Raw genomic sequence first — 27543 nt, 5'->3', positions numbered from 1 at the left:
AGGCTCCAGATAAGGGCAAAAGACCACATTAAGGCCGGGTCTTAATTGAAATACAGAGATGATTATGAAAGGGTAGAAGAAGAGACAAGGAAAATTATTTACGAATTTTGGAGGAAGTGAAAACCTGTCTCTTACAATGTGCCATGTCATAGTAATTGGGCAAGACATGAGAGGGTAGAAAGCTGTCATACTATAAGGCTACATAAACTAAATAATGCTTGAGAAATCTTACTCCCGGCCTCAGAGAAACTGAAAGTGGTCTCAGACAGGATTTGCTACATCAGCAGCTCTTACACCGGGTCGTGAACAGGTACTCGTGCCCATCACATGGTGGGGAAAAGTATGGGGTAAAGACAATAATTGTGCTACGGCAGAAAATACATAAAATAACAAACTTTGCTTCAAATAAATCGTAAAAGAATCAGATGAATGAGACGGTTCTAATGAGGGCAACTTTTTCTGCTCTGATGTGCACGGAAGAACCAATAAACAATGATTCTGTGATGAAATTGTGTCAACATAAGTGACCACCCTTTACCACCAGCGAATCACCCTCCTACACACACACACACACACACACACACACACACACACACACACATCAATAACAACAAGTGAACCTCCTCCTCTTGGGTACTTCATAACCGCGCCACCACTCCCTCCCTCACTCCCTATCTACGCGACAACACAGTGACTCAGACATGATACACGGCTCAAATGCTTCCCTATCGTCCATCACGGTCGTTCCTGAAGGCCGTAATAATAATTGGTCTGCTGAGTTGAGTGATGGGTGTTGTGACTCGTCGCAGGGTGGTGAGGCACAGCACAGGAGGTGTCTTGAAACGTGAGGGACGCGTCGCCTGCCGATGGTGTGAGCGAGGCCCGGCATCGTACTGAACCAACATACATACGGACGACAGCAGCGTCTCGAGCCGCTTCACATGGTGGTGTGTGGCGTGCTAATGGTGTACGTGTGGGCGGTGGTGGTGTCTTAGATGGTTGTGTGGCAGGAGGTGTGGCCTCTATATGGTGTGTGTGTGTGTGTCGCCGTGAGGGGTGCGTCGGTACTTGGGTGTGCTCACCTGGTGTGGATGAGACCCCAAAGTTCCGCCCAGTGTACGACCAGTAGCTGGCTGTACGCCTGAACACACACACACACACACACACACACACACACACACACTCACACACACACACACAACACACACACACACATCAATAACAACAAGTGAACCTCCTCCTCTTGGGTACTTCATAACCGCGCACCACTCCCTCCCTCACTCCCTATCTACGCGACAACACAGTGACTCAGACATGATACACGGCTCAAATGCTTCCCTATCGTCCATCACGGTCGTTCCTGAAGGCCGTAATAATAATTGGTCTGCTGAGTTGAGTGATGGGTGTTGTGACTCGTCGCAGGGTGGTGAGGCACAGCACAGGAGGTGTCTTGAAACGTGAGGGACGCGTCGCCTGCCGATGGTGTGAGCGAGGCCCGGCATCGTACTGAACCAACATACATACGGACGACAGCAGCGTCTCGAGCCGCTTCACATGGTGGTGTGTGGCGTGCTAATGGTGTACGTGTGGGCGGTGGTGGTGTCTTAGATGGTTGTGTGGCAGGAGGTGTGGCCTCTATATGGTGTGTGTGTGTGTGGGCGGTGTGGGGTGGGTGTCGTCACAGTGTCCCCAGTTGCTATGTGTGTGTGTGTGTGGGCGGTGTGGGGTGGGTGTCGTCACAGTGTCCCCAGTTGCTATGTGTGTGTGTGTGTGGGCGGTGTGGGGTGGGTGTCGTCACAGTGTCCCCAGTTGCTATGTGTGTGTGTGTGTGGGCGGTGTGGGGTGGGTGTCGTCACAGTGTCCCCAGTTGCTATGTGTGTGTGTGTGTGGTGTGTGTGTGTGTGGGCGGTGTGGGGTGGGTGTCGTCACAGTGTCCCCAGTTGCTATGTGTGTGTGTGTGTGTGGTGTGTGTGTGTGTGTGGGCGGTGTGGGGTGGGTGTCGTCACAGTGTCCCCAGTTGCTATGTGTGTGTGTGTGTGTGTGTGTGTGTGGGCGGTGTGGGGTGGGTGTCGTCACAGTGTCCCCAGTTGCTATGTGTGTGTGTGTGTGTGTTGTGTGTGTGTGTGTTGTGTGTGTGTGTGTGTGTGGGCGGTGTGGGGTGGGTGTCGTCACAGTGTCCCCAGTTGCTATGTGTGTGTGTGTGTGGGCGGTGTGGGGTGGGTGTCGTCACAGTGTCCCCAGTTGCTATGTGTGTGTGTGTGGGCGGTGTGGGGTGGGTGTCGTCACAGTGTCCCCAGTTGCTATGTGTGTGTGTGTGTGTGTGTGTGGTGTGTGTGTGTGTGTGGGCGGTGTGGGGTGGGTGTCGTCACAGTGTCCCCAGTTGCTATGTGTGTGTGTGTGTGGTGTGTGTGTGTGTGTTGTGTGTGTGTGTGTGGTGTGTGTGTGTGTGTGTGTGGTGTGTGTGTGTGTGGTGTGTGTGTGTGTGTGTGTGTGTGTGTGTGTGTGTGTGTGTGTCGCCGTGAGGGGTGCGTCGGTACTTGGGTGTGCTCACCTGGTGTGGATGAGACCCCAAAGTTCCGCCCAGTGTACGACCAGTAGCTGGCTGTACGCCTGAACACGCACACACACACCGCCCAGTGTACGACCAGTAGCTGGCTGTACGCCTGAACACACACACACACACACACACACACACAGACAGACACACACACACACGCATCTGAGGGCGTGAACTGTGAACACCTAACGACCTCTGCCCTTACGATTGCTATCACCTTGAAAATACAGTTTTCTTTTTTTTTATATATACGCTTCACATTCACCAGTGAACACGATCTGTAATCAAAATTTCACATCCCACGGCAAACTGTTCATCAAAACGTGGCTTGGGATTCTGAAGTTCACCAAAGACATTGATTCTACCGTAAAAAAAAAATAGAGATGTAAAGTTTCTCTTTTTTATCGGAAAGATTCTTTTTTTTTTTTAAGATATATGCTCCTCAACCTTGACCCACTAGCTACCTGATAGATCACTCGCCTGTTATGCTCACGGTCCAGCAATGATGGGCGTCGGACGCGCAACGGCTGAAAGAGCTACAGGGTATACTCGTCGCTGCCTGCTTGCCTGCCAGGGTTGTTAGTTATATATATATATATATATATATATATATATATATAACAACCCCATGACCAATGTTATGAAGCAGTCCTAGTGTTACCCAAGACTCTTGCGGTCCAAGCCTGCCCTACTTCCAGTAGCAGGGGAATGTTGACTCCTTTCGGAGTGAGTTCTTTCACGGGGCTATATTCCTAGTGGTACAGGCTCCTCGCAGAAGGTGACTTTTCACTCGCGGCGTAACCTCGAGCAGGCGGAACCCGGTAACTCCCTACATTTATATATGTGTATGATTCGATCGCATGACGCACTACCACACAAAAACCACAAGACCACTCCAGCGGGAGTGGTTCACAGAGATCCTGTCCAGGAGAACTCGACCGTAATTGAAACGTTCAGGGCCATATCTCGCATAAGGATACGTCAAACGGTACATCTCTCGTCGTAACTGTCTGTTGTCAGAGATGAAATAGTGCAACGCGTCTTGTTGCAGGCCCGGGGCGAGATGGTCTGACCAACCACACACACACACACACACACACACACACACACACACACACACACACACACACATCAATAACAACAAGTGAACCTCCTCCTCTTGGGTACTTCATAACCGCGCACCACTCCCTCCCTCACTCCCTATCTACGCGACAACACAGTGACTCAGACATGATACACGGCTCAAATGCTTCCCTATCGTCCATCACGGTCGTTCCTGAAGGCCGTAATAATAATTGGTCTGCTGAGTTGAGTGATGGGTGTTGTGACTCGTCGCAGGGTGGTGAGGCACAGCACAGGAGGTGTCTTGAAACGTGAGGGACGCGTCGCCTGCCGATGGTGTGAGCGAGGCCCCCGGCATCGTACTGAACCAACATACATACGGACGACAGCAGCGTCTCGAGCCGCTTCACATGGTGGTGTGTGGCGTGCTAATGGTGTACGTGTGGGCGGTGGTGGTGTCTTAGATGGTTGTGTGGCAGGAGGTGTGGCCTCTATATGGTGTGTGTGTGTGTGTGTGTGTGTGTGGGCGGTGTGGGGTGGGTGTCGTCACAGTGTCCCCAGTTGCTATGTGTGTGTGTGTGTGTGTGTGTGTGTGTGTGTGTGTGTGTGTGTGTGTGTGGGCGACTGTCAGCTGGTCATGCTGTAATATGCTCCACGACCCTAGTTATGTGGGTGGGGGTTCCTGTTGGCCCGTAGCTATACTGTGGACACCCACGGTTTTGTAAAGCCATGAAATACAGTCTATGTAATATACAACCATTCTGACTTGTACCGTTTTCAGGGAATCATACTTTTTTGTTAAACAAACTGTTTTTGTTACCCCTCCAATCCCTCCCTCCATCCAGATCAACCTTCGGACATTCTTCCACAGCTGAGGCTCATTCCTCGAGCAGCTTAAAAACAAGGATTCTAATGACCCGAAGCCACGTTAAGGCTCTGCTGAACCACTTTAGTTTTGAAAGCGGACGTGTTTACAGCGGAGTTTCGACATTACGTCACCGTCCTGAGCAGTAGGGCGGGCGGTGAGGGAATCACGAACGGCCATAAATGTAGTAGTGAGGACGGGGCAGGTGGCGCGTCTGTAGCGTACGTGGGGAACAGCTTTCCCTCACCGCCTCCACGTGCATACTTCCTCTTTGTTTGTCTTTCTACCCCCGGCGTCCACCCAGAGACCCACCCATCCTGAGACACACTCGCAATCACGTATACACTCACTCAGGAGCACGTACACACATACACCACTTATAAACACACAAACGTACGCACATATACAAACGGAAATGCAATGTGACCCACACACGTACAAATGGGTTTTAAAATACCAAGACGTGGAGGGGCTCGAGATGTAGATGAGCTCGATGAGCAGAGAAATTAAGCTGAAGCTACGCGCGTGTCGTAGAGTCATTCTGCAAGGTGGGGCGGAGGAGGTGGCAGGGTGAAGGAGTGGGCGTGCGGGAAGGGGCGAGGGTGGCAGGGGTGATGGGGTAAGAATGTAGCGGATGCTAGGGTGTTAACAGTAGTGGTGGGCGGGAGGGTTAGTGGTGGTGGTGGTGAGGGAAGTAATAAACGGCACGGGAGTGTGTGTGTGTGTGTGCTCCTGTCCGTGTGAGGGTGACCTTCAAGCGGTGGACCGACAGACCGTGAGGTCTCCTGTTATCGTGACGAGGTCCGGATAATCACCAGTAATATTGTGGTCTGGAGGTCCCGCCCCAGAGACTCTCGAGGCAACACAAAACCCGCAACAATTCCAGGAACAACAGGCAACATCCGTACCGTACAGACACGTAGCTTTTGACTCGGTATTCTGGATACAGGTTAATATGGAAACCATTCGCGAAGCTTTCGCCTAGTGACTCTCCCCTTAATGCTCTCAGCATTTGTCCTACCTCCCCTGACAGTCGTCATATAGACGTCCGGAGCCCCCCCTCGCTTCACCTTTACCTAGGTAAACTCTGTGCTCTACTCAGGTACCCGATGCAAACTTAGAGGCGTCTTTGGCTTTGTTCGTGGAGACGCTGCGTGCTCCTCTGTTTCAAGATACCAATTTCGTGGGTCCTTGTCTCTATTCACGGTGGCTGCTTTCGGTCTCACTTGCGATGACAGCCGAAAGGGTCTCCATTTTTGTGTACGGTTACAGAATTGGTCGTGACGCCAGGCTCAAGGTGCCACATATCTTCCATTTTCTATTTTGGTCGTCTTCGTTGAGTCTACCGAGGTGACCTCTTTGGCTTTGGTCAAGAAGGACAACCTAGGGGTCTTAGTCGCAATACGAACTCGACAGCAATTTCTGGTCCTGTTCCTGGAGGCCACAGTGTCTTGGCCGCTGGCTTGTGTACATATGCTCAGGTTACGTTCACATATGCCTCAGACACCGCACCGCACCGCACCGCTCCGCTCCGGCATCTTCAGTGACATTAACGCCGCTTCGAGGCAGATGACCGTGTCTTCGCTTCTTCTTTTAAAGCTCACTCCCAACCCTCCATTTACGAACCAGCTTCGTTCACGTCGGTGCCGTCCATGTGGACGTTCAGCGAGAGCTCAAAATCTCCGTCCACGGTACCGGCGCATGTGTCATCGCAGACCGGAGCGCCGTCGCCGCTTCGTTACCCACATTAATAGTGACACAGACGAGGCTCCTGGGTAACTCCACATTACAGTGTGGGGGGGAGGGAAGCGGAGACACCGGCGGCTTGTGCGTAGCTGAACTAAGTATGATGATTGGTCGAGAACTGCAGATGTCGTAATGATATGCTGACGATGATTGGTCCAGAGATGCAGATGTGGCGAGTGTAAAAGAAACAACACGGATCTTCCGCATAACAGAAAGACATCATCAACCCAACCTTTACTGTGCTGAACGTATGGATCACACATGTGGCCCACACCTGCATCAACCCTCGTATTGTCCTACATCTGTGTAACTCTGTACACTCAAGGTTGCAGAGTGCCTGTAATTTCCTGCTTTCAGTGAGCTGTTCAGTACAGCGACTCAACAAATTAAACCCGGCATATGCCAGCAGCCACCAGACCGCAGCAGAATATTACGTACAGTTAACTGAGATCATATATATATATATATATATATATATATATATATATATATATATATATATATATATATATATATATATATAATTCTAAATGTAAAGTTCTATGTCGATTTTAACATCACGAAAATAGCTATAATCTATCATATCAACATAAACATCCACTGTGGCCTATATTATACTACGTCAAATACATGAACTACAAAAGTGATGGGATAGATAGATACAGTCAGGCAGATAGATAGATAGATATACGTGCAAGCATTCTGGCGGAAGACATTGCCTGACACGGTATTGTAAGCTGCAGGTGGAGCTGAACTCCAGAGCGAGGACAGCGATATACCTTGGGTCACAGCTGGTCGGTCAGGTATGGCTGGGGTCCCTCACACGGCACCGGTGTAGCCAACAGATACCGCCACGTCCCGAGACAGGCGTGAGAGGCCCCCTCCATATGACCTCTATACCTCGTCTCTGTCCCTCTTCCCTCCCCCATAACTCTCCATACATCTGTAGTTTTGAACACCGTAAAAGGGTCTCTTTTTTTCCTCCTAACCCCCCGACCTCGAAGCCGCCACTACTACCCTTGAGCACTACGGAATGTTATGATCCCATGGCTTGACCTCCGACCTGATCCTTAAGGGTCAGAGAATCGAGTTAAAGGTCAGGAAAATCACACCCAAGGATCGTGCTGTCGTGCTCGAGGGGGGAGGGGAGGGAGGGAGGGGGGTAGTTAAGCTAACCATTAGACGACCACGAAGAGATCAACGACCTCTGCCATATTCATTCCCCTGGCGACATGCGTCAGTATATTTCTCCGACATCTCGAGTTTTACCTGTGTCGAGAGCAGTACCAGGCGCCAAGGTGTGTGTGTGTGTGTGTGTGTGTGTGTGCCCACCCACCGGAAATATGACCTTTTCATCATGATGTGTTAGTGAATTACTCAGGCGAGGTGGCGGCGGTGGGCTGATGTGGTGGTGGTGTTGGTGTGGCGAGGAGAGGCAGCGCTTGCTGCTGCTGCTGCTGCTGCTCGCTAGCCTCACCACCCCCCCGCTAAATAAGGTCACGCTGACACCCGGCTGACACAGCTCTCGTGCTCGTAAACTTGCACCCACCTGTCACACAGTATTGAGGGTAGCGCATGTTTACACCTGAGATAAAAACTGGAAAACCAATTCCCAAAACAGTCAGTACTGAGAAGCTGTGTTACAAAACCCTAAATCGAATTAAATAAAAAAAGAGAAAGATAAATAAATAAACGAGAAGATGAAAATAACGTAAGAGTTAGCGAGAAAGTGCAAAGCCGGAGTCGTAAAAAAATGGGCAAGTCGTTGTAAAGGAAAGTGACTGATTTGATCTTACTTGTCCAGTTTTGGCATCGGGATGTTTACGTAGGTTTTATGATGACCCACAAATAGGGGGGAGAATATGAGCAGGTGGTGAGTGTGAGAGGTGTTACTGTCGAACATTATGAAACAATACAGAAGAAATACACAATACACATCATCATATGATGAAAACGAAGAGTTCACTCATACTCATCGGGATTAATCTATGAATTCATTTCAGATAATCAACAAAAATGTAACAGCGTGTTTTTAAAAAGTAATTATAGTTGGGTATATGTTCCCCCCCCAACTCGGGTGAAACAAACTTAACTGATTACAGTGAGGGGTGATCTATAATATCATCATCGAGTTAATTACTTGATTGACCCTTTAAGCACGACAGTAAGCCTCGTGAGCACTACGGGACGATCGTCTTAATCAAGCACGCCAAAAGCGACCCTCCGGTAGTACACTTGATGGCGCAGACCCTTGACCTGACGTATACGATGTCGGGTCAGAGGACCCATGCTATGATGACCAAGGATAGCACTGTCATGCACCACAAGAGGTTAGCCTCACTTAAGACTACTGTAAGAGAGATGGGCTACTGAACATACACCCTTAGCCGCTCACTCTTGAGTCCTCCCGTGTGAGCCTCTCTCTCTCTCTCTCTCTCTCTCTCTCTCTCTCTCTCTCTCTCTCTCTCTCTCTCTCTCTCTCTCTCTCTCTCTCTCTCACACACACACACACACACACAGATGCTTTTTTTCAGAAAATTCAGAAAGAATATTTCAGACGTGACCGTCATTGTTTCACGTGCCAATCCCATCATTACATATTTCTGGACGTACCGCACGCACGTGCGTGTGTGTGTGTGTGTGTGTGTGTGTGTGTGTGTGTGCGTGTGTGTGTGTGTGTGTGTGTGTGTGTGTGTGTGTGTGTGTGTGTGTCACTCACGTGCCCCTGCGGTCTCACAGACAACGATAGGAACAAAGACCGTTACCCCCCCACCCACACCTAAGCTTCAACCAAAATGGTATAATGAACCATTATCTCAATTTTTCCAAAAAATATTAATTTCTTTACAATCCGAATTAATCGATTTGCTTGACTAGTTATCCGTATTCTTAACACCCCACATACACACCCACTCACCCATCCACCCACCCACACACACACACACACACACACACACACACACACATGTGGAAAGAGAGAGAGCACTCGCTTGAGAGAAACATATTTAGGGGAAAATATCCCATTTCTTTTAGCGAAACTTTTCTAAGCAATTTTACATCACCCCTAAAGCCTAGAGAGCTGCAGTGAATATAGTTTCTTTGTCATACTTTGATAAGTATAATTTTGTCTCTATGCGAAAATACACCGAGACATTCTGAATAAACTTTAGAATTCCGAATTTCTAAAACCTGATCCTCTACCGAGCAGCCAGCCAGGATCGCTATTGAACTCCATCTTAAGCCAGCTAGAACTGGTTTCTATAAGATACAGTGGACGAATCGCTGGAACCCATGAAGGACTTCTTTACCGAGTGTTGGATACTCTGTGGACCCTGCACAACCTCCCAGGCTCCCACTGAGGGCTGTGATGTACGCATACAGCACCCCACACCTGGAGGGATCATTCTCGTACGTGCGATTTATTACATTGGCCAGAAAGGAGGTTCAGCCACACAGGTAGCTGCGCAAGTAACATGGGGCTCCAGCCTCTCGACTTGCCATGCCCCTATCATTCCTCATGCTCGAGGGATGAGGCTACGAAACGAGATGGTATACGCTGTTTGAGATCCTGGGTAGACTGACTGTTCTGTCCATATGTGATGCATGTGGTGCGTTTCTGGTGCTCTTTTATTTTTGAGGGCTTTGAAAACGAAACGAACATTGTTTGGAAACGTCATCAGTTAACCCAGATACCTTTCGTTATGCCTCTCTCTCTCTCTCTCTCTCTCTCTCTCTCTCTCTCTCTCTCTCTTACTCTTAGGAAATTACTCTTAGACATCACTGATAATATAAAAAGTAAACACGTATCAAAATATTCACTAGAATCAATTCTAGCTCTTGGTTCTTACTTTGTGTTCAGCTGAATTTCATTTTAACTACCGTGGTTTAGAATATGCACCTGCGGGAGGTACGTCAATCAACAAGACAGTATGGGGCTAAAATACTGCGAAAGTCTACAATATCACCGTTTGTTTCCCCTGTAAAAGCTTGGAAATTAGTAATACCCAGTACCTTATGAGATACTGTAATACAACGACTCTGCAAGGGTTCCTGCAGTCAGAGGGGAATCAAATGAATACATCTGTAATAGATGTTCAGATGTTTTGAATACTACACATGTACGCTTTTGATGTGCAAATGTTCTCTCATTACAAGGTCAGTACCAGTCTAGATATTGATCTGGTACGCACATGCTCTAACGCTCATGTAAACACACACACACACACACACACACACACACACACACACACACACACACACACATACACACACTACAACATCAACAGTTCATTCAAGGTTTGGTCTTAGATCGACTGGTCTCGGGGCAGACGAGAGGGTTCTACAACACTGGGCGCACTGTACACCAGCCGGTCATAGCGGGAATATCTAAATCTGCCACAATATGACTAAATGGAGGAACTTGCATATCATTACAGCCACTCTGCTCTGGTGTCATCCGCCACACACACACACACACACACACACACACACACACACACACACACACACGTACATCCTCACCGTCTTATGTTAAGAGCACTTTATAACGCGTCGCTCCTGAGTGCCACAAGTAGAGGTGTTGTAAGAGATGGTGGTGCAGAAGTACCACAGGAAGCGGTGTTATGAAGTAGGTGGGTTGGGTGTTGCTGAGCGAGCAGGAGAGAGGTAGTGGCTGCCTGCCCACTACTTGCCCCACCGCCCTCCCTGCTTCTCCCTTCCTCACTCCCCGCCCGCCCGCCCACCCACCCACCTCCCCGCCAACGCATAAATAATATCCCGAGGTCCTGCTCTTGCTACCCTTGCAACCCCGCACACCGGTACACAAGTACCTCCCTCACCAAGGGGGCTTCACCACCACCACCACCACCATCACAACCACCACCGCCATCACAACCAGGCTCCTCTCATCTTGTTCTTCTTATCCTCTGACCTTCACTTGCTGATGCGACCACTAGCTAGCTCAGTCCTTCGGTTCCTCCGCCAACTACATTCATGAGCTCTCTGTTCAATCCGTCCTCCTCCTCCTCCTCTCCTTGTCCAGTGTATTCCTCTCCCGCTTCCCCTCCTCCAACCCTCTCCCTCGCCTTCCTCGCGCCCGGCCTCCTCCTCCCCCTCCCCAGTTTAACAAGGTTCAACAAGGAATAACAGCGTCACAAAAAGCAGCTGCGGTAATTACCCTCCGCTGCCCCGTCAGGTCCCGTGGACACTAGAAGCCAGGATGGCCCAAGGGAAGGATGGAACGTGAATGGTAATGGATTAGAGTATAGAATAAGGCCAGAGAGAGAGAGAGAGAGAGAGAGAGAGAGAGAGAGAGAGAGAGAGAGAGAGAGAGAGAGAGAGAGAGAGAGAGAGAGAGAGAGAGACGGGTGGTCGGATGTTCCAAGGAAGAAGGGGAGGATGTCTGCGGGAAGGGGAGGGCAGTGAGGGAGCTGCAATCATAAAGTGGTAACGAAAACGGGGTCAAACCTTGGAGTTCCATAACTGCTGCACGAGAAGAAATTAACCAGACAGAGGGCACCCTTGAGGAGTTGAACACACTGTCAAGACCCAGAGGAGGTAATTTTAAAGGTCCACTGTGAACAGATGTAGAGTGTCTCATCCGTTCCATTGCGAAGAACATTCACCAGAGCGACAAAGTGGGTAGGCACCAAGAGGAAGTATGAATAATAGAGAAATCTAAACCTCCGTGCGGTTCAGAGCGAGAGAGACGTGAGTACAAGAGGCATGTGTATGGGCGTGATGTGGGCAGGCGGGCTGGGGATCTATGGTGGGTGTGTGGGATTAACCACAATCACTAGAATTACCCCGTAGCTACAGCGGAGGGACGACTACGTGGGCGGAGGATTGGGATGAAGGTGGGGAGGAAGAAGGATTCGGACATACGGTGCTTTGTCGTGAGAGGGGCGGTGAGGAGGAGATGCTGGGCCAACACATCCTTCCCTCTAACCTTCCTCCTCCTCCTCCTCCTCCCGTCCTCTCCTCCCCCACTAACCTCGGCCCCAGCCCCACCCCGGCTCCGCCTCCAACACAAGCACTTGCTGCCGTCATTTCGGGCATTCACGGACGGCTGGCCAGCCCGGCGGCGGGTCGTGTGCTGCCATGATTCACGCTGCACCTGCCCACCAGTTGCAATGTGAGCGCACCTGCGCTAGCTTCACATGGCAAGGACAATCAGCAACTTCTTGGCCTTGGCAACCCACTCCTAGGGCGAGTGTGAGAGAATGCGGGCAGGGAACGTGTTGTAGCGGTGCCTCCGCGGTCGCCCACAGGCCACCTGACCCCTCAAGAGCTGAAAGTGAGGTTGTTGTCGGGGCGCTGGAGAGATGACAGTCTGAGGTGCTCCGCCGGGTTGCTTGTGGCTATCTGAGAACTGTGCCCGGGGCCGGCGGTGACATCCGGCTGTGCTCGGTGTAAAATGCGGCGATAAGGTGTAAGATAAGAGGAGGTGTCATGCAACACCGTGTCAGGTGTGGCAGCGTGGCTAGCCCGGAGTGCCCTGACCAGTCGGGAGTGAGCGGTGCGCTGTGTGGCGGCCCACACCACCACCACAACCTGTCTTCCTGCCCACTCTGCCCTGCCTCCCACTATGTCCTCCTTCCCACTACACCCTCTCCGCCACTTTCTGCGGCATCAAACGCACTCAAACCCTCCATAAGCCCGGTAGTTCCATCATGCCCTGCTGTGGGAACTCGTGTTTCGTAACCATATGGCAACCTCCGACAACCTGGAAGAGCAACATCAACATAACCACGAGCGGGACAGCCCGCCCGCCTCCCTGCCTGCCTGCTACCCCCTCCTCGCCCGCACCACCGCACTGTGTACCCGCGCTGGCTTGTCTGATTGGCTCTCTTGCTTCTACAAGTGCATTATCCGCCTCAAACACACACACACACACACACACACACACACACACACTCACCCACCCACTCGCTTGCGATACCCACACGTCCACCCGCATCATATACACACACCCACGTGACCCACCTGCCACATGATCACACTCCCTCCCATGTCACCTCCCATTTTGTACACCTTCTCCATCACTCACTTCTTCGTCAGCTTCTTAACTTCATCTACCGCAGCTTAGAAAGACACTCACCTTCGATGACTTCACCAGAGCTTTCGGAATCCTCTGTCGCCGTCTAGAACAGCCTCAATGGTTGAGCCATTGCCAACATCGTCACCATCAACCAAACCGAGACCAAAGAAACGCACATCAGTTTTGCTCCTTCACCCGTGCCACCACCTAGTGACTCACTAACCCCCAGCCTCCCTCCAGCTTGTTCATCCCACCAAGCTTCTTGGTGTCATTTTGGACGATAAAGTAAGCTGGGAGAAACTCTTTAGCACCACTCATCGAATCCTCCAGCCATCGTGTCTACTTTCTTAACAGACTTAAGACACTTTGACTCCTTGAACTCAAGAGCATCTACACAAGCTTGATTCTTTTTAAACTTACCCATCACTCTTCCACTAGGTTCTCCTTCCTCTACACCACACAACAAGCAACTCGAAAGGCGCAGAAAACGTTATAGCAGATCATCCTCCATCCCACTCACACCGTCTAGAGTCCTCTTGACTCTTTCCAACCATCAGTTAGACCTTATCCGACACCTGAGGTACAAGCTACCGCACAATACTCGCCACCATCATCTCCTACCACCAGAAACCCTACGTCCCCGGGTTGCAGTTCGACACCACGGCCTCATCGTACTCACGTTCGTTCAGACAGGTACAAGTGCCCCATGTAAACATCATCAGTAGTCAGTGGCACTTGCACTCCAGCGTTTATATAAACAATGCCTGGTCTTACTCCCTTCCCCTCCCCTCCCTTTTTCGTATACCTACTGTCTATGGGCATTCTATATTTCATATATCCACCCTTAGACCGCAATTAAGGGATCTAACCTTAGTGTGTTTAATTATCATCATCATCCTTATCATGATAATTCTATTCAACTGCGTGCCCTACTTGACACCTCCCTTACCCAAGTCACACCTCTGTTACATCCGCACACACACGACCACGCAATCGTCACACAACCCAACTCATACACACACACACACACACACACACACACACACATCAGCCGGCCCTTTAAAAGCAGTGGTGGACCATGGCATCCAGACGTATATGGAAGTGGATCTTACCCCATCCAGTTCACTTATACAGCGTCGGATCAGGGGAGGCGATAACACATTTAAAGGCCTCAGACGAGGCAGGGCTGCACTGACCAGTGTCGAAATCACTACTGCCATAGTTGGCATCATAAGTGTGAGGATAAAATAACGAGAGAGTGTGTTGGGTCATTGCAAACACCGTGGTGGTACGTGTGGTGAAGACAGAGGAGTCTTATATTGATATTTCATACTCTGAATTTTCTACGAATATCTATTCGCGGGGGATATATTTTTGTCTTGATGCACAAGTCCAATGTGATCAGTATAACCTTGTCTCGTCCAGTTGTATTTTGATAAAACTTTGAGGAAACAACTTAATGGATCCTCGACTCAAGTTAGACGGTACAGATCCGACTCTCATGCCACCACTACACGTACGTACGTACGTAAGGAGGTACGTCTCGAACTTCTTTACCTGCATTGTGTTGCTGAGTTTTGTTGGATTCATATCGAAGCTGATGGGACTGACATATCTCATCGATCCTTCTTGACTTAGAGAAGATAACAGACACACACACGTCCCTGAGGTCCATTTTCTTTTTTCCCCTTTTTTTCAGGGGGAGAGGAGGAGGAGACGAATAACTAACGAAGCGAATCACATCACTCGAACGCGACTCAAGGTTTCGTTTTCTGTTTATGGTTTCGGGGTTGAAAACTCTCCCCTGATTAAATCTCAACGAAGTGCTGACCATGACATGAAATCATCATGCCTCTCATGATGTATTTTTCAAGTATCATGCAATAGTATCATGCAAAATACTTCGTTAGAGTGAGAAATAAAATCAGACTAAAAATCAGCTTACCGGTGACGGAACACCGTGTCTGTCTTGATAACGGAACACCGTGTCTTGATGACGGAACACCGTGTCTTGATGACGGAACACCGTGTCTTGATGACGGAACACCGGTCTTGATGACGGAACACCGTGTCTTGATGACGGAACACCGTGTCTTGATGACGGAACACCGGTCTTGATGAGAGAACATCGTGTCTTGATGACGGAACACCGTGTCTTGATGACGGAACACCGTGTCTTGATGACGGAACACCGTGTCTTGATGACGGAACACCGTGTCTTGATGACGGAACACCGTGTCTTGATGAGAGAACATCGTGTCTTGATGACGGAACACCGTGTCTTGATGACGGAACACCGTGTCTGTCTTGATGACGGAACACCGTGTCTGTCTTGATGACGGAACACCGTGTCTTGAATTACAGTTAAGTACTCATGGGGAGGGCGTGACCCAGCACAGGAACTTGTGAGAGTGAACTGGCCGACCTGCTCGGGGTAGTAGTTAGTATGCGTAAGAGCTGCCAAGGACCTTACGAAGTTAGACCAGATCCCTCAACAAGCACGGCCGCTCTAACTGATGATTCAGAACGAGGTAAACTTACGTTTCATCACCCTATCGAGCTGAGTGAGGAGCTACATTCGATGTGGGCTTAACAATCCTCTTTACCGACGTGGCAACGGCACAAACACCCCAGCCTTCTCGATCACCGTGATGATGCTGGTAATGAAGCCACAGTAGCTATGCCCCGAACGAACTGCTTCGTTCAATGTGGTGGTCGATACGGACACACTCCATCGCGAGTGGTTCAGAAACCACGGGACAAACACCTTCCTGCGGCTACATGATGCTGTGATACAGCTCTCTCTCTCTCTCTCTCTCTCTCTCTCTCTCTCTCTCTCTCTCTCTCTCTCTCTCTCTCTCTCTCTCTCTCTTCTCTCCATGTACCTTCCATACTCCTCACCTTCCCCTCCCCTTCCTCCCACCCGTTGGTTTCTCGTTTGGTCTTTGGGCCTCCTGATTGCCAGGGTCATTAAACCCATTTGCTGCACAGCGCCAGCGGCCACGGGCCACAGCACCGGGCCACAGGGAACGCCTAGCCACGGTCACTTAAGGCACGTGTGGGGCCGCCCCAGGGGAGACCAAGATCCCCAGGGGGCACGTACGGAACTAACATAACAAGTAACCTGGATGGGTAACAGAACTGACTGCCAAGGAAACTGGGTGAGTGACGGAAATGGGTGACAGACACAGATGAACAGTGGTTTTCAGCCGAATTTCCCGACGTCCACCGCGACCCGCTTTCATGTTGACAGATGTAAATAAGAGAGAGGCTTGGGGATTTATTTTGACCCATTAATAACTACTACTACTGCTGGGGTGAGAAAAAGTCTGGAATCTGGAGTTGATAACACAGTTGATACATACACTCAGACACCTAGAGGACTCCGAAGGGAAAGAGATTCTGTAAGGTTACCACAGACGGCTCCCGACCTCCTGTCTGAGAAACACTGGACTGGATTCAGGGATTCACGGGGACAGTTGGTGGGTGGGATGGCAGGCGCAGGTGAGAGAGAGACGATACGTGAGTCAAAGTGGGTGGGTGAGAAATGGCTGACAAAGACACTGAGCGGATACCCGGAGTGGGTCATCGTGTAAGCAGGTGGATGAGGGAAATTGTTAATCGGAGAAATAGGTCGATGGAGAAATGACTAATAGAAACAAAGCGTGGGTTACGAAGAACGAATATGAAAGTAAGCCGAAGTCAATGCGACAGAAATTGAGAGAGTAAACGCACGCGGGGAACCACACCCAGGTTGTGTATCAAAGGATCAGAAACGTTAATAAAAGTATCGGAAACATTGTGGACAGTCCGGGGGAGAAATTCGTAAACTTCCGGGGTAAACTGAAGCTGACTAGCCAGGTTGTGGTGAATGCCTGAGCCTGCGGGGGCCCCGAGGCCCTAACCATCCTGATTAATCAAGGGAGCAACAATGCTTCTTGGTCCCAGATCGAAATGTTGAGTCGACGAAGGTCTAGAATGAACGTAAGACGCATTGGAAAATGAATCAGAGATAGTTACAGTTGCGTAGAATGATTGCGATATATATCAATTGAATCATATGACATATAAAATCATCAGGTCACTGAGCTGGGGTTCTAGTCCTGGTTAGGGAGTGTATCATCTTCATGAATGGGTGTCAGGAGAGATGAGGAGGGGAAGGTGGGGAGTGGGGTCAGTCTAGACGTAGAGGTCAACGGTCTCGCTTGAGTATGGAAGCGAGGTCGCCGCTGGGAACCATTTCCCCAGGTAGGGCCTGGCGTCCTGTGCTGATCATACTGGGAGTGGTGGGTGGCTGCGGTCCTCACTTATATCCCATCACCACTTGATCGTACCTCATACAAACAACATAATATGCTCGTTGACTACCTGAATGACTGATGTCATTTACCAGCTTGTTCGTCACCCCTGTAAAAGTGCGCCCGGGGCCTCCTGCGTCATACACTCAAAACACCGGCCTGGCCGGCGCCCAGGTGGCGTGCGTCGTTGAGGCATCCACGACCCGCGGAGGTGCCTCACATAAGCAGGTCTACCTCTAGGGGCTTCCTGGCCGATCACCATATACACCAGAGCGAACCACCACCAGAACCTCCCACCGCCGCCTCATTATACATCAGCCCAGCGTCGCCGGCCGTCACACAGCCCAGGGAAGAGATCTCAGATATCCCTCTACGTTTGGCCAAAGGTCAGAGCGGGTGTTGTGCAAGAGGCGGTCCGCCGTGTGCTAGATCCCCCGTGCCCGCAGTCTTCGCCTCACTGGACTGATTGTTTTCATTAATCTTAATCATTCATGAAAACTTATCGACTACGCCAGTTTCACGTGGCATTCGACTCGCCATTCTTGTTTCTAAGGCTCGAGATAAGACCCGCCCTTCGTAGAGGTCCTCCTTGGTCATAGCTTCGCCCGGTTCAAACACACACGGTTTCTCACGATTACTGACTTCGTCTTCTTCAAGAAAGTGGCAGAATTAAGTGGGACGACCTCATCCGATACGCTTTGCTGAACGCAGAGCGCATGAGTCACATGCGAAGCGCAATCGTCCGTGGCAGAGAAGTTTGATCACTACGTACGTGATCACTTCGTACGTGGACGACGCACCGTTGAGGAGGAGGAGGAGGCGGAGGAGGATCAGCTGTGAGCACACCTCATGCACTTTACGATGTATCGTTACACTATTTTGTCCCTACATCCTCCCCTTCCACACACACACACACACACACACACACACACACACACACACACACACACACACGCATGCGCGGAGGAGGGATATCGCGATGACTAAGTTATGATCAACCTCAGTGGATTTACGTCCCGCTGTAAAGAGGAATCCGCTTACCAAGTGGCTGGGAGGGGCTTCCTCAGGGAGCGTGGCTCCCCACCACAGGATACCACTGGTTAAGTGTTTTTCCTGCGGCGTCGCAATCACACGGGGGCTTTACCTCTACCCTTTCGTGACGAGTAGAACGGTACTTATGTCCTACAAGGTATATACAAGTAAGGTCTGTGTGTGCGTGTGTGTAGGGGTAAGCAAAAGCATGCCTGTATGTATGTATGTATCTGTGTGTGTGTGTGTGTGTGTGTGTGTGTGTGTGTGTGTGTGTGTGTGTGTGTGTGCTGGTGCTTGTCTCCTGCACAGAGCTACTGACGTCACTACCAACTCATGAGTACCACAATACATTAAAGTATCTCCCTCCCTCCCACTCCCCTAGCTCCTCCCTCCTGCCGGAGTTTCCAAGCTCGTCTCCCTACACGTGCATAATTTCATGGCTCCTGCTGCTGCTGCTGCTGCTGCTCCTGCCTGCTTGGCGCCCATGACCGCCAGCCACTCTCCTCCAGACCAGACTCCGACACACTCCCCGAACTTTCCCTTGACGTGTATCTCTCTCCTTTTTTTTATATACACACTTTACCGCCGCGGCAACAGAGGTCACCGGTACATTGTTGGAGCTCGTGGACCATGCCTGGCCAAGGTTGCTCCAGGCCCCCCACACACACACACACCTGCTACCACCACCGGGTACGGCTCTCTCGCTACGCTGGGCGTGCGGCCAAGCCAGCAAATGTCACCCAACGAGGTGTAAAAGTACACCAACACCTCACTTTACACTTGTAACGTTGTAAGCTTATGAACACACACACACACATTATATATATATATATATATATATATATATATATATATATATATATATATATATATATATATATATATATATATATATATATATATTCCCAATTGTCATGGGATGGAATAGGTATATTCGTCCTCAGAGCACGACAGACACATCCTGAGCTCCCTGCCCACTGTGCTATACCGAAGCATGGACTTACACACACATGCTCTTCTTAATACTTAATACTTACACGAGCTCTTCTTCACACTTAACACTTAAACAAGCTCTTCTTAACTTATCGCATGTTGCTCACTAAGTTCATTCACCGAGCGAGATCAACGTCTCTATTTACACTCACATTACTCATGGACTGAAGGCCGATATATGCCACGTATAATATATAACTGCAAAGAACTTTTTTCTTTTTAAAGCTTTCTCGGTCACTGTATATTGCTCGTAACATCATCATCTGCATTTATCCTTCGGTTAACTCATGTCAACTAAATAAACCATGCATATCTCTGCCACGCTATGTTGAAAAGGCATATACATGAAAGCAAACCTTAGGGGTCAGAATACAGCTCTACTGTATCATGTTTCTAGTCATTAATGTTTACTTAATCCATCTTCATCATGAATCCATTCTCAAAATGTTTACGTCCCTTTTTCACATTATTTCCATTATATACATTTCTATGACTCAATGAGACTGAAGGTCATAATTACGTTTGCAGTTTCAGGTATGTTTTTTATGAAAACCTTATAATCTCTCAAAAAATATCAGTTATCACATATGTTCATGATATATATATATATATATATATATATATATATATATATATATATATATATATATATATATATATATATATATATATATATTGCTCGTCTTACCCCCAATACTGATATTTCCAAACAACTGATAAATTACCTTCTTTGGTCAAATGTGTTAACACTATCCAGGTCCTTTTCTGCATTCATTGTATATCTGTGTCACCCTCACCATGTTTGTCTTCCAATTATGTGTACCTCCATGAAGCTGTATACATTATCCTCATCTGCACTTCGTCACCTGGTCACACATGTTTTTTCCTCAAGGTCTATCTGGCACTGAGCACCTCTCCGTCCATAGTCGCTTTCAGGCACAAAATACGAATGCAATATACACCAAGACCTTGAATACTGGCGTTACGTTCCAGTTACTACCCTGCAACATGAATAGATTTGCCTTATCTGCTCTTATCGTGTTGTGCCACTCACCTCCGAAGGCTTTCACGCTTTCTCTCTCTCATCCCACACTCCTTTTTCTGGACATCCAAATTTAGTCAGCTGCAGCGCTTGCCTCTCTCTGTCTCTCTCTTCTGCTCGGTCTAGGCCACCACGCCAGGTACCCGCTCCCTCTGCTACCCACGCCCCTTCTACCCTCCACGCCAACTTCTCTGCCGGTCACTCGGCGTCTCCTCTCTCTTCCAAGTTACCATCATCTACTCTAGTCTGTGGGAGCAACGTATCCTCCAAGCCTCCTCCAACACCTCTCATTCCCTCCCTGTCTTCCAACTCATCTGGTCTCTTAGTAGGGTTAGTCCACGCCCCTCCTCTGCCTCCCACGCCAGCTTCTCTCACCGCGCCCCCACCTTGGTCCTCCCACGCCTAACCCTTGCTTGTGTGTTGCAGGCGGCACCGATGTCCCCACTCGCAGCCCGGCGCGCGCCGCTGGCAGCACACCGCCTTCTTCGACGAAAATGCTCAGATGGAATACAAGACAGAACAGAGCTCCGCATACCGATCCTTCTCCAGCAGCCAACACAAGACCGCCCTCAGGATGGAAAAGCAGTACCTCGATTCTATCAGGTAAAACCATCATTGTTCTCTGGGGCTCCACTGGCCAAATGGAATCCTTCTCTGTGAGTGTGTTGTGTCGGGTACTTAGTCTTTCAAAACACATATCATCATGCATGTTAGAGCAGTTAAGTATGCCGATTCCGTGCTGAAATCACGGTCGTGTCATTCGTGATCGTCGATGAAACCTTTCTAACAACTCAGTGTGAAAAGGGTTACGTCAAAGCAACCCCCTCCCCCTTGCAGGGAACCTCTGGAACATAGTAGCATCAACCCAAGCCCTCAGTTCCTATAAAGCGCAATCAAGACTTCCACAGCCTTGAGCCACGTCCGGCTCCCACAAATTATCATCGGTCTTTTCAAAAGTGACGCACTGAGGGTTTTGCGTGGCCTCCCTTGTGTACTGCGGGGAACGAGGACTCGCATGGACAAGCAATAAAGGAGAGGTTTATACGAGTCTAGAAGACGTGTGCAACGTATGGATCCGCTGTATTTGGAGAAATCAATACGGAATCCATCTTACTTCCCACGTAATCATTGTGATTAATGTGATTATTAATGAAATGTGAGACATCATACTGGCTTAAGCATCAGTTACTCTCCAACATTCGACCCAACGGCCTCTTTTCAAAGATGGTCCCGGTAGCTCTGAGGTGGCGCTACAATCAGCACCAGGAATATGATGGATGCCTTCATAGTGAGAAGCTCTTAGATGAGATTGCACTCCTTTTCCGTTCGCTGACAGTGACGCTGCCTCGCCGGAGACTGACCACTCGCTCAACTCGTGGTGCTTGACTCATGCAGACGCAGACCGATAATGCCAGCAGTGTCAGTGATAGATCAAGAGATGTCCACCAAAGCTGTGTGATATTCAATGGCTCTGGCAAATCGTAAGTGACAGAACTCATACGCAAGTGGTGTTAGTAGCTCAGTGGAAGCATCCTCCACCAGAGGCAGCAGAGTGATCCTAAGGTTGTCACAACACCTTAACGGTAACGCATTATAACCTCTCTAATCTTCCTACAATCCCTAATCTTACTTTTGAACTGCGGGAGGAGACCTGTGGCTCGAGTATGACTAGACTGCAGGAGGAGGAGTAGCCATACATACGGTGAGAGTAAACGGACGAAACGTGAACACGGGTTAGCCAGACACGTCATCTCCTCCCAACGTGTAAGATGCAGACGCGCCAGCTGGCGCGTGACACACACACATCCGTTGCCCGAACCTGCCGAGCAACGTTTCTCTTGTACGTGGCGAATAATCCCATTCACCCGTTACTGCAACTCATCGTATGTATATATATATATTCCTCAGTGTGTGCCGGTCACTCACAGTTAATCATGGCGCTTTGTATAAAACACACTGTTGTACAATCGCGACCTTCTGTCACTTCGTGCATATGCCATTTGATCATTTAAAGGTTGTTATTGCGATTAAGTAGATAGTTTAGTTAACTAGTTAGTGTTTGCTTACCATACACAGGTAACTGTAGTTACGGCATTATCGAACCCTGATTATTGAACAGATGATCAATGTCATGGTTCAAATACGTATGATTACAATGTCCTTGATTATTCACTGTGACGTCTGGTAACACAAATCCTGTTTATTGTTCACTGGTTTACAGAATAGTGAATAGTGTGTGATTACAATCAGATAATTATCGTACACGGTACGCTCATATCCTCTTATCGTACATGGATACATAGTTACCATACATTATCGATCATTATCGTACAATGATACTTAAACTGTCGAACAATAAAGTCCCAACATCTCACAAACTCGTACGTGATTAATGAATGTTTGTGTCCAGTGACATTATCAGATTATCGAACGCTAGTGGGTAATATTCATGGGAAAATCATCTACACAGCATTGAAAGAACACCAAGGAGATATTACATTTAACTCTAGAGGAATGATAATTGAAGAAGAATTCTCATTTGAGCAGCTATCATTCATGCACCAAAGGAACGGCCATGACACGCAGCTGTCTAATGGCTGCTTGGAGTAATGATGTGAACTGAAAGCTTGGAGGAGGAGGAGGGTTGGAGGAGGTGGAGGGGGAGATGCGCGCGCGCATGTGTGTGTGTGTGTGTGTGTGTGTGTGTGTGTGTGTGTGTGTGTGTGTGTGTGTGTGTGTGTGTGAGGGAGTCATCTGAATCTTGTGACGGGAAACTGAGGATGTCTGGGCAGGGAAAGCTAGACAGCGTGACGCAGCAGTCTGCAGCTTATGACTGTGGGAGCTCTGGATGTGTTACGGGGGGGGGGGGGGGGGGAGAAACCCAGGCAGTGTGACGGAGTAATATGCAGCGTAGGACAGGACTGTTAGAGTCCTGTGACGGGAAGACTAAGTACCGAGAGCAAAGGATTTCAGGTGTGACGAGGAAACATCAAGGGCGTGACGGTGGACATCCCGAGGGAGGTGGGGGAGGAGGGACTAGTGTTTGTTGGGGGGAAATTTGGCGGAGAAACTGAAGTGTGTGATGGAGTAACTTGGCGGAGAAACTGGAGTGTGCGATGGAGTAACTTGGCGGAGAAACTGGAGTGTGTGATGGAGTAACTTGGCGGAGAAACTGGAGTGTGTGATGGAGTAACTTGGCGGAGAAACTGGAGTGTGTGATGGAGTATCTTGGAGGAGAAACTGGAATGTTTCATGGGGAAACTTGGTGGAGAAACTGGAATGTGTGATGGGGAAACCTGGCGGAGAAACTGGAGTATGTGATAGGGGAAAACCTAGTTAGTTTGGGAAACTAATGAGCGCGTGATGGGGTCCTGCAACTCTGGACTGCAGGAAGAAGAGAAAGCATCCAGAGAAAGCGTCAGGGTTTATGATGCACAAACTTGAGCGAGACTGGAGGAGGAGGAGGAGGAGGAGGAGGTGGTGGGGGTAAAATTAAAGTGCGTGATGGTGAAGCATGTCAAGTGTGAAGCAGACCACGTGAGAGTGTTCAGAACATGAGGGGAAGATGACGTAGAACATTTGACTTAGAACATTTGATGAGGAGTTGAGAAGGTCATGTGGACTTTCATGGTGTGTTTCAGGGGGTATTTGATAAAGGTCATTGGGACTTTCAGGGTATGTTTCAGGGAAGTATTAACCTGGTGTGATGGCCAGACTTCCATCTGTGAGGAGGGAGCACTAGGAGGTCTGCGTTCGGCAACTTATGCACGGGTCCCCGGGGACACGTAACTCCTCAAGCGCGATAATATGACCCTTGGGTACGATGATGTGATTTGACAATCAAAGAATCAGGCCAAGGGTCAGGCCGTCATACTCAAGGATCGTATCGTCGTGCTCAAAGGTTACAACCGTCGTGCTCAAGGGTCGTACCGTCGTGCTCAAGGGTCGTACCGTCGTGCTCAAGGGTCGTACCGTCGTGTTCAGGGGTCATAACGTCGTGCTCAAGGGTCGTACCATCGTGCTCAAGGGTCGTACCATCGTGCTCAAGGGTCGTACCGTCGTGCTCAAGGGTCGTACCGTCGTGCTCAAGGGTCGTACCGTCGTGCTCAAGGGTCGTAACACAGAGCTTAAGGGGACAAACATCGGGTGGGGGGAAACTTTGGGTGTGTGACTGACCTCGGCCGGAGAAAGTCGCGTGCGAAAGTTAGTCCCGTGTTGTGTGTGTGTGTGTGTGTGTGTGTACCTTTACCTTCCCGCCCCAGAAGCCCCCGCACCCTCCGCCCTTTGTGGAACTCCCACATAAGGGTGAACTAATCACAACCTTCCAAGTTTTTTTTAAAACACATCAATGACGTGGCAACAGTCAACAGTTCTTTAGGAGAGATTTAGGGACGTAGCAAACCACAGGACATGGCATGACATCAAGCGAGGATCTTGTTGAAAGAAAAGATACAAAGAAGTACTTTCAGGGTATAAGTGGGATACAATGACCGAGGACATTGTTAATGCGGACAGTGATTCACTAAGAAGTTGCATCAGAGCAGAGAACGTTCACAAGAGATGGGACCTTACGAGTGTAGAGCTCCCTCTCCTTATGATACAGTCTTCTTATGCAATACGATTGATGATAAGCAATGTGTGTGTGTGTGTGTGTGTGTGTGTGTGTGTGTGTGTGTGTGTGTGTGTGTGTGTGTGCCCGAAACATTTCAAATATATCAAAAATACAGCGAAGATATGGATACAGGTCATTTACCTTATATTTTATTTGAAGAAAACGTGTGACTGAGAAAAAAGGTTGGCGGTTAAATATGCACTGGTCTTCAACAAACAGTGTGTGCATATATATATATATATATATATATATATATATATATATATATATATATATATATATATATATATATATCAGCGCCACTCAATATCTTTCTAAATTATGCAGTAACCAAAAGCTATGAATAAAATTAACCATGATCTCTATAGAGATTTTAAAAACGTGAAAATGAATTAATTCACCAGCAGTCACTTGGCAACATATAAATACCACAACTTGTGTGTGTGTGTGTGTGTGTGTGCGTGTGTAGGTCACAACACAAGCTGTGTGTGGAAGTCGTGGCCTCTCTTATCATGCTCCAGATAACGATGTGCTGATGCAGATGGAGTCTCGTGACGGGGGATCGTGGTTCTTCGTGAACACTAGCACATGAACATGGCCGCCCATGGGCCAGCAACATGGCCAACCCCAGGCTAGCAACATTGTCAACACGGGCCAGCAACATGGCCAACACGGGCCAGCAACATTGCCAACACGGGCCAACAACATTGTCAACAAGGGCCGGCAACATTGTCAACAAGGGCCGGCAACATTGCCAACACGGGCCAACAACACTGCCAACCCCAGGCCAGCAACATTGCCAACACGGGCCAGCAACATGGCCAACACGGGATAGAAGTTGCTACTGGTGTGCCTGGAGTCAATATTTTCCTCAGTCGTATAAAATAGATTCTAAAAGCTTTGCGGCCTTTTTTTCTTTCTTCGTCTCATCATATAATTCTACCGTTATCAAGTTGGTTAAACTATTTTCCCTGGGAAGCCACCGTGCGCGTTCGCTTGATCGCGTCTCGAGGAAGCATTCCACGGGTCACCTTGAAGAGTGAGTGGGTCATGTGACCTTGGCGCTGGGTGTTACCTGAGACTAATTAGAACCGGTGGGTATCCTTCGCCTGCTGGTTATTAGTGTAAGAGTTGGGCTCATGTTACTAGCTACTATCTCTTAAGGTTTTTATCACAAGCCTCGCCTTACGGCCAGGTGTCGTCTTTTATCATTCCCGTTTCGCCTGTGTTCCTGGAACTCAGACGTTTCTACCTCAAGGTTTCCATGTACGGCGCCATCGTGCTGTTCTGTGTAGGAATGAAGTGGTGTTACCCCCAATGCAGAGGCAACTTGGTCCTGTGACGGAGACGAAGACCTGGTGACTGTACAAGCACAAGCAGCAGGGAATGGGATTAATGGGGATTTGATGGGGAAGGAAACAAACGTGGGTTCGCATGACGGAGGGGAATGGATGTATTGGGGGAGGGAGGTTGGTGGGGACGGGGGCAACCATGCAGGGGAGGAGAGGTGGCTGTGAGGGGGAGGGAAACTGGGTGAGTTAATGAGTATGAATGGAGGAGAGGACGAGTAAGGAAGGAGAGGAATGGGAAGGAAGAACAAGAGTCAGTCTGCTGAGGCCTAGACAAACGAGCAGGACGAGAGAAATGGTGTGAAACACAAGTACCTGGAGGTGGGGGTGGCAGGCAACACTGACGGAGGGGAGAGGGGAGGGTTGAGGGAGGGGAGGGTTGAGGGAGGGTTGAGGGAGGGGAGAGAGATGCGTTGGTTGATATGGCCAGGAAGGGTGCATGGTTAGGGGCAGCGTGACATGGCACGCGAGGGTGTACATACATGGCAGGACGTGGCGCGCGTGACATGCGCGGATGTTCATGGCAAGGCGCAGTATGACAGATGCGGATGTGCATTGAAAGGACGTAACATGACAGGCGGAAGAGGTGCATTTAAGGCCACGGCATGACAGGTGGGCGGAACGTGCATGGCAGGTGTCCTGCGTGATGGGCGTGGGAGTGTATGGCAGATCTGGTGCGTGTGCGAGGCGCGGGCGTGCCTGGCCGGCGTCACTATCGACCAGTAGTAACAGTACGTATCGCAGCGGCACCACCTCAGTGTGCTCCGCGCCCCTCGCCTGTAATGACCCGCGCCTCACCTGTGTTCCTCTGTGCGTTACCCGGAATGACTTGTGCGTTACCAGTGTTACCTCGCCGGTAATCTGTGGTGAACAGCCATCCACGCGGGCGTGATCTCCCAGGGTCAGCGTTACCAGCCGGTCAACACCGCCGTAATTCATTGACAAATT

General features: G+C 49.4%; 1 protein-coding gene across 2 annotated transcripts in view; it reads left to right on the top strand.

The window, feature by feature from the left end:
- LOC139758060 (uncharacterized) overlaps positions 1 to 27543 on the top strand; it is a 113644-nt gene that overhangs the window by 57562 nt on the left and 28539 nt on the right. For both annotated transcript variants that reach the window (XM_071679126.1, XM_071679125.1), the window contains exon 3: positions 21061 to 21237. In XM_071679126.1, the coding sequence (XP_071535227.1) occupies positions 21061 to 21237 (177 nt within the window). The remainder of the gene's footprint in view (positions 1 to 21060; positions 21238 to 27543) is intronic.

This window comes from Panulirus ornatus, chromosome 29 (assembly GCF_036320965.1).
Source record: "Panulirus ornatus isolate Po-2019 chromosome 29, ASM3632096v1, whole genome shotgun sequence".
In the NCBI taxonomy this organism is placed as follows: domain Eukaryota; kingdom Metazoa; phylum Arthropoda; class Malacostraca; order Decapoda; family Palinuridae; genus Panulirus; species Panulirus ornatus.
This window is presented reverse-complemented; position numbering and strand designations above follow the sequence as displayed.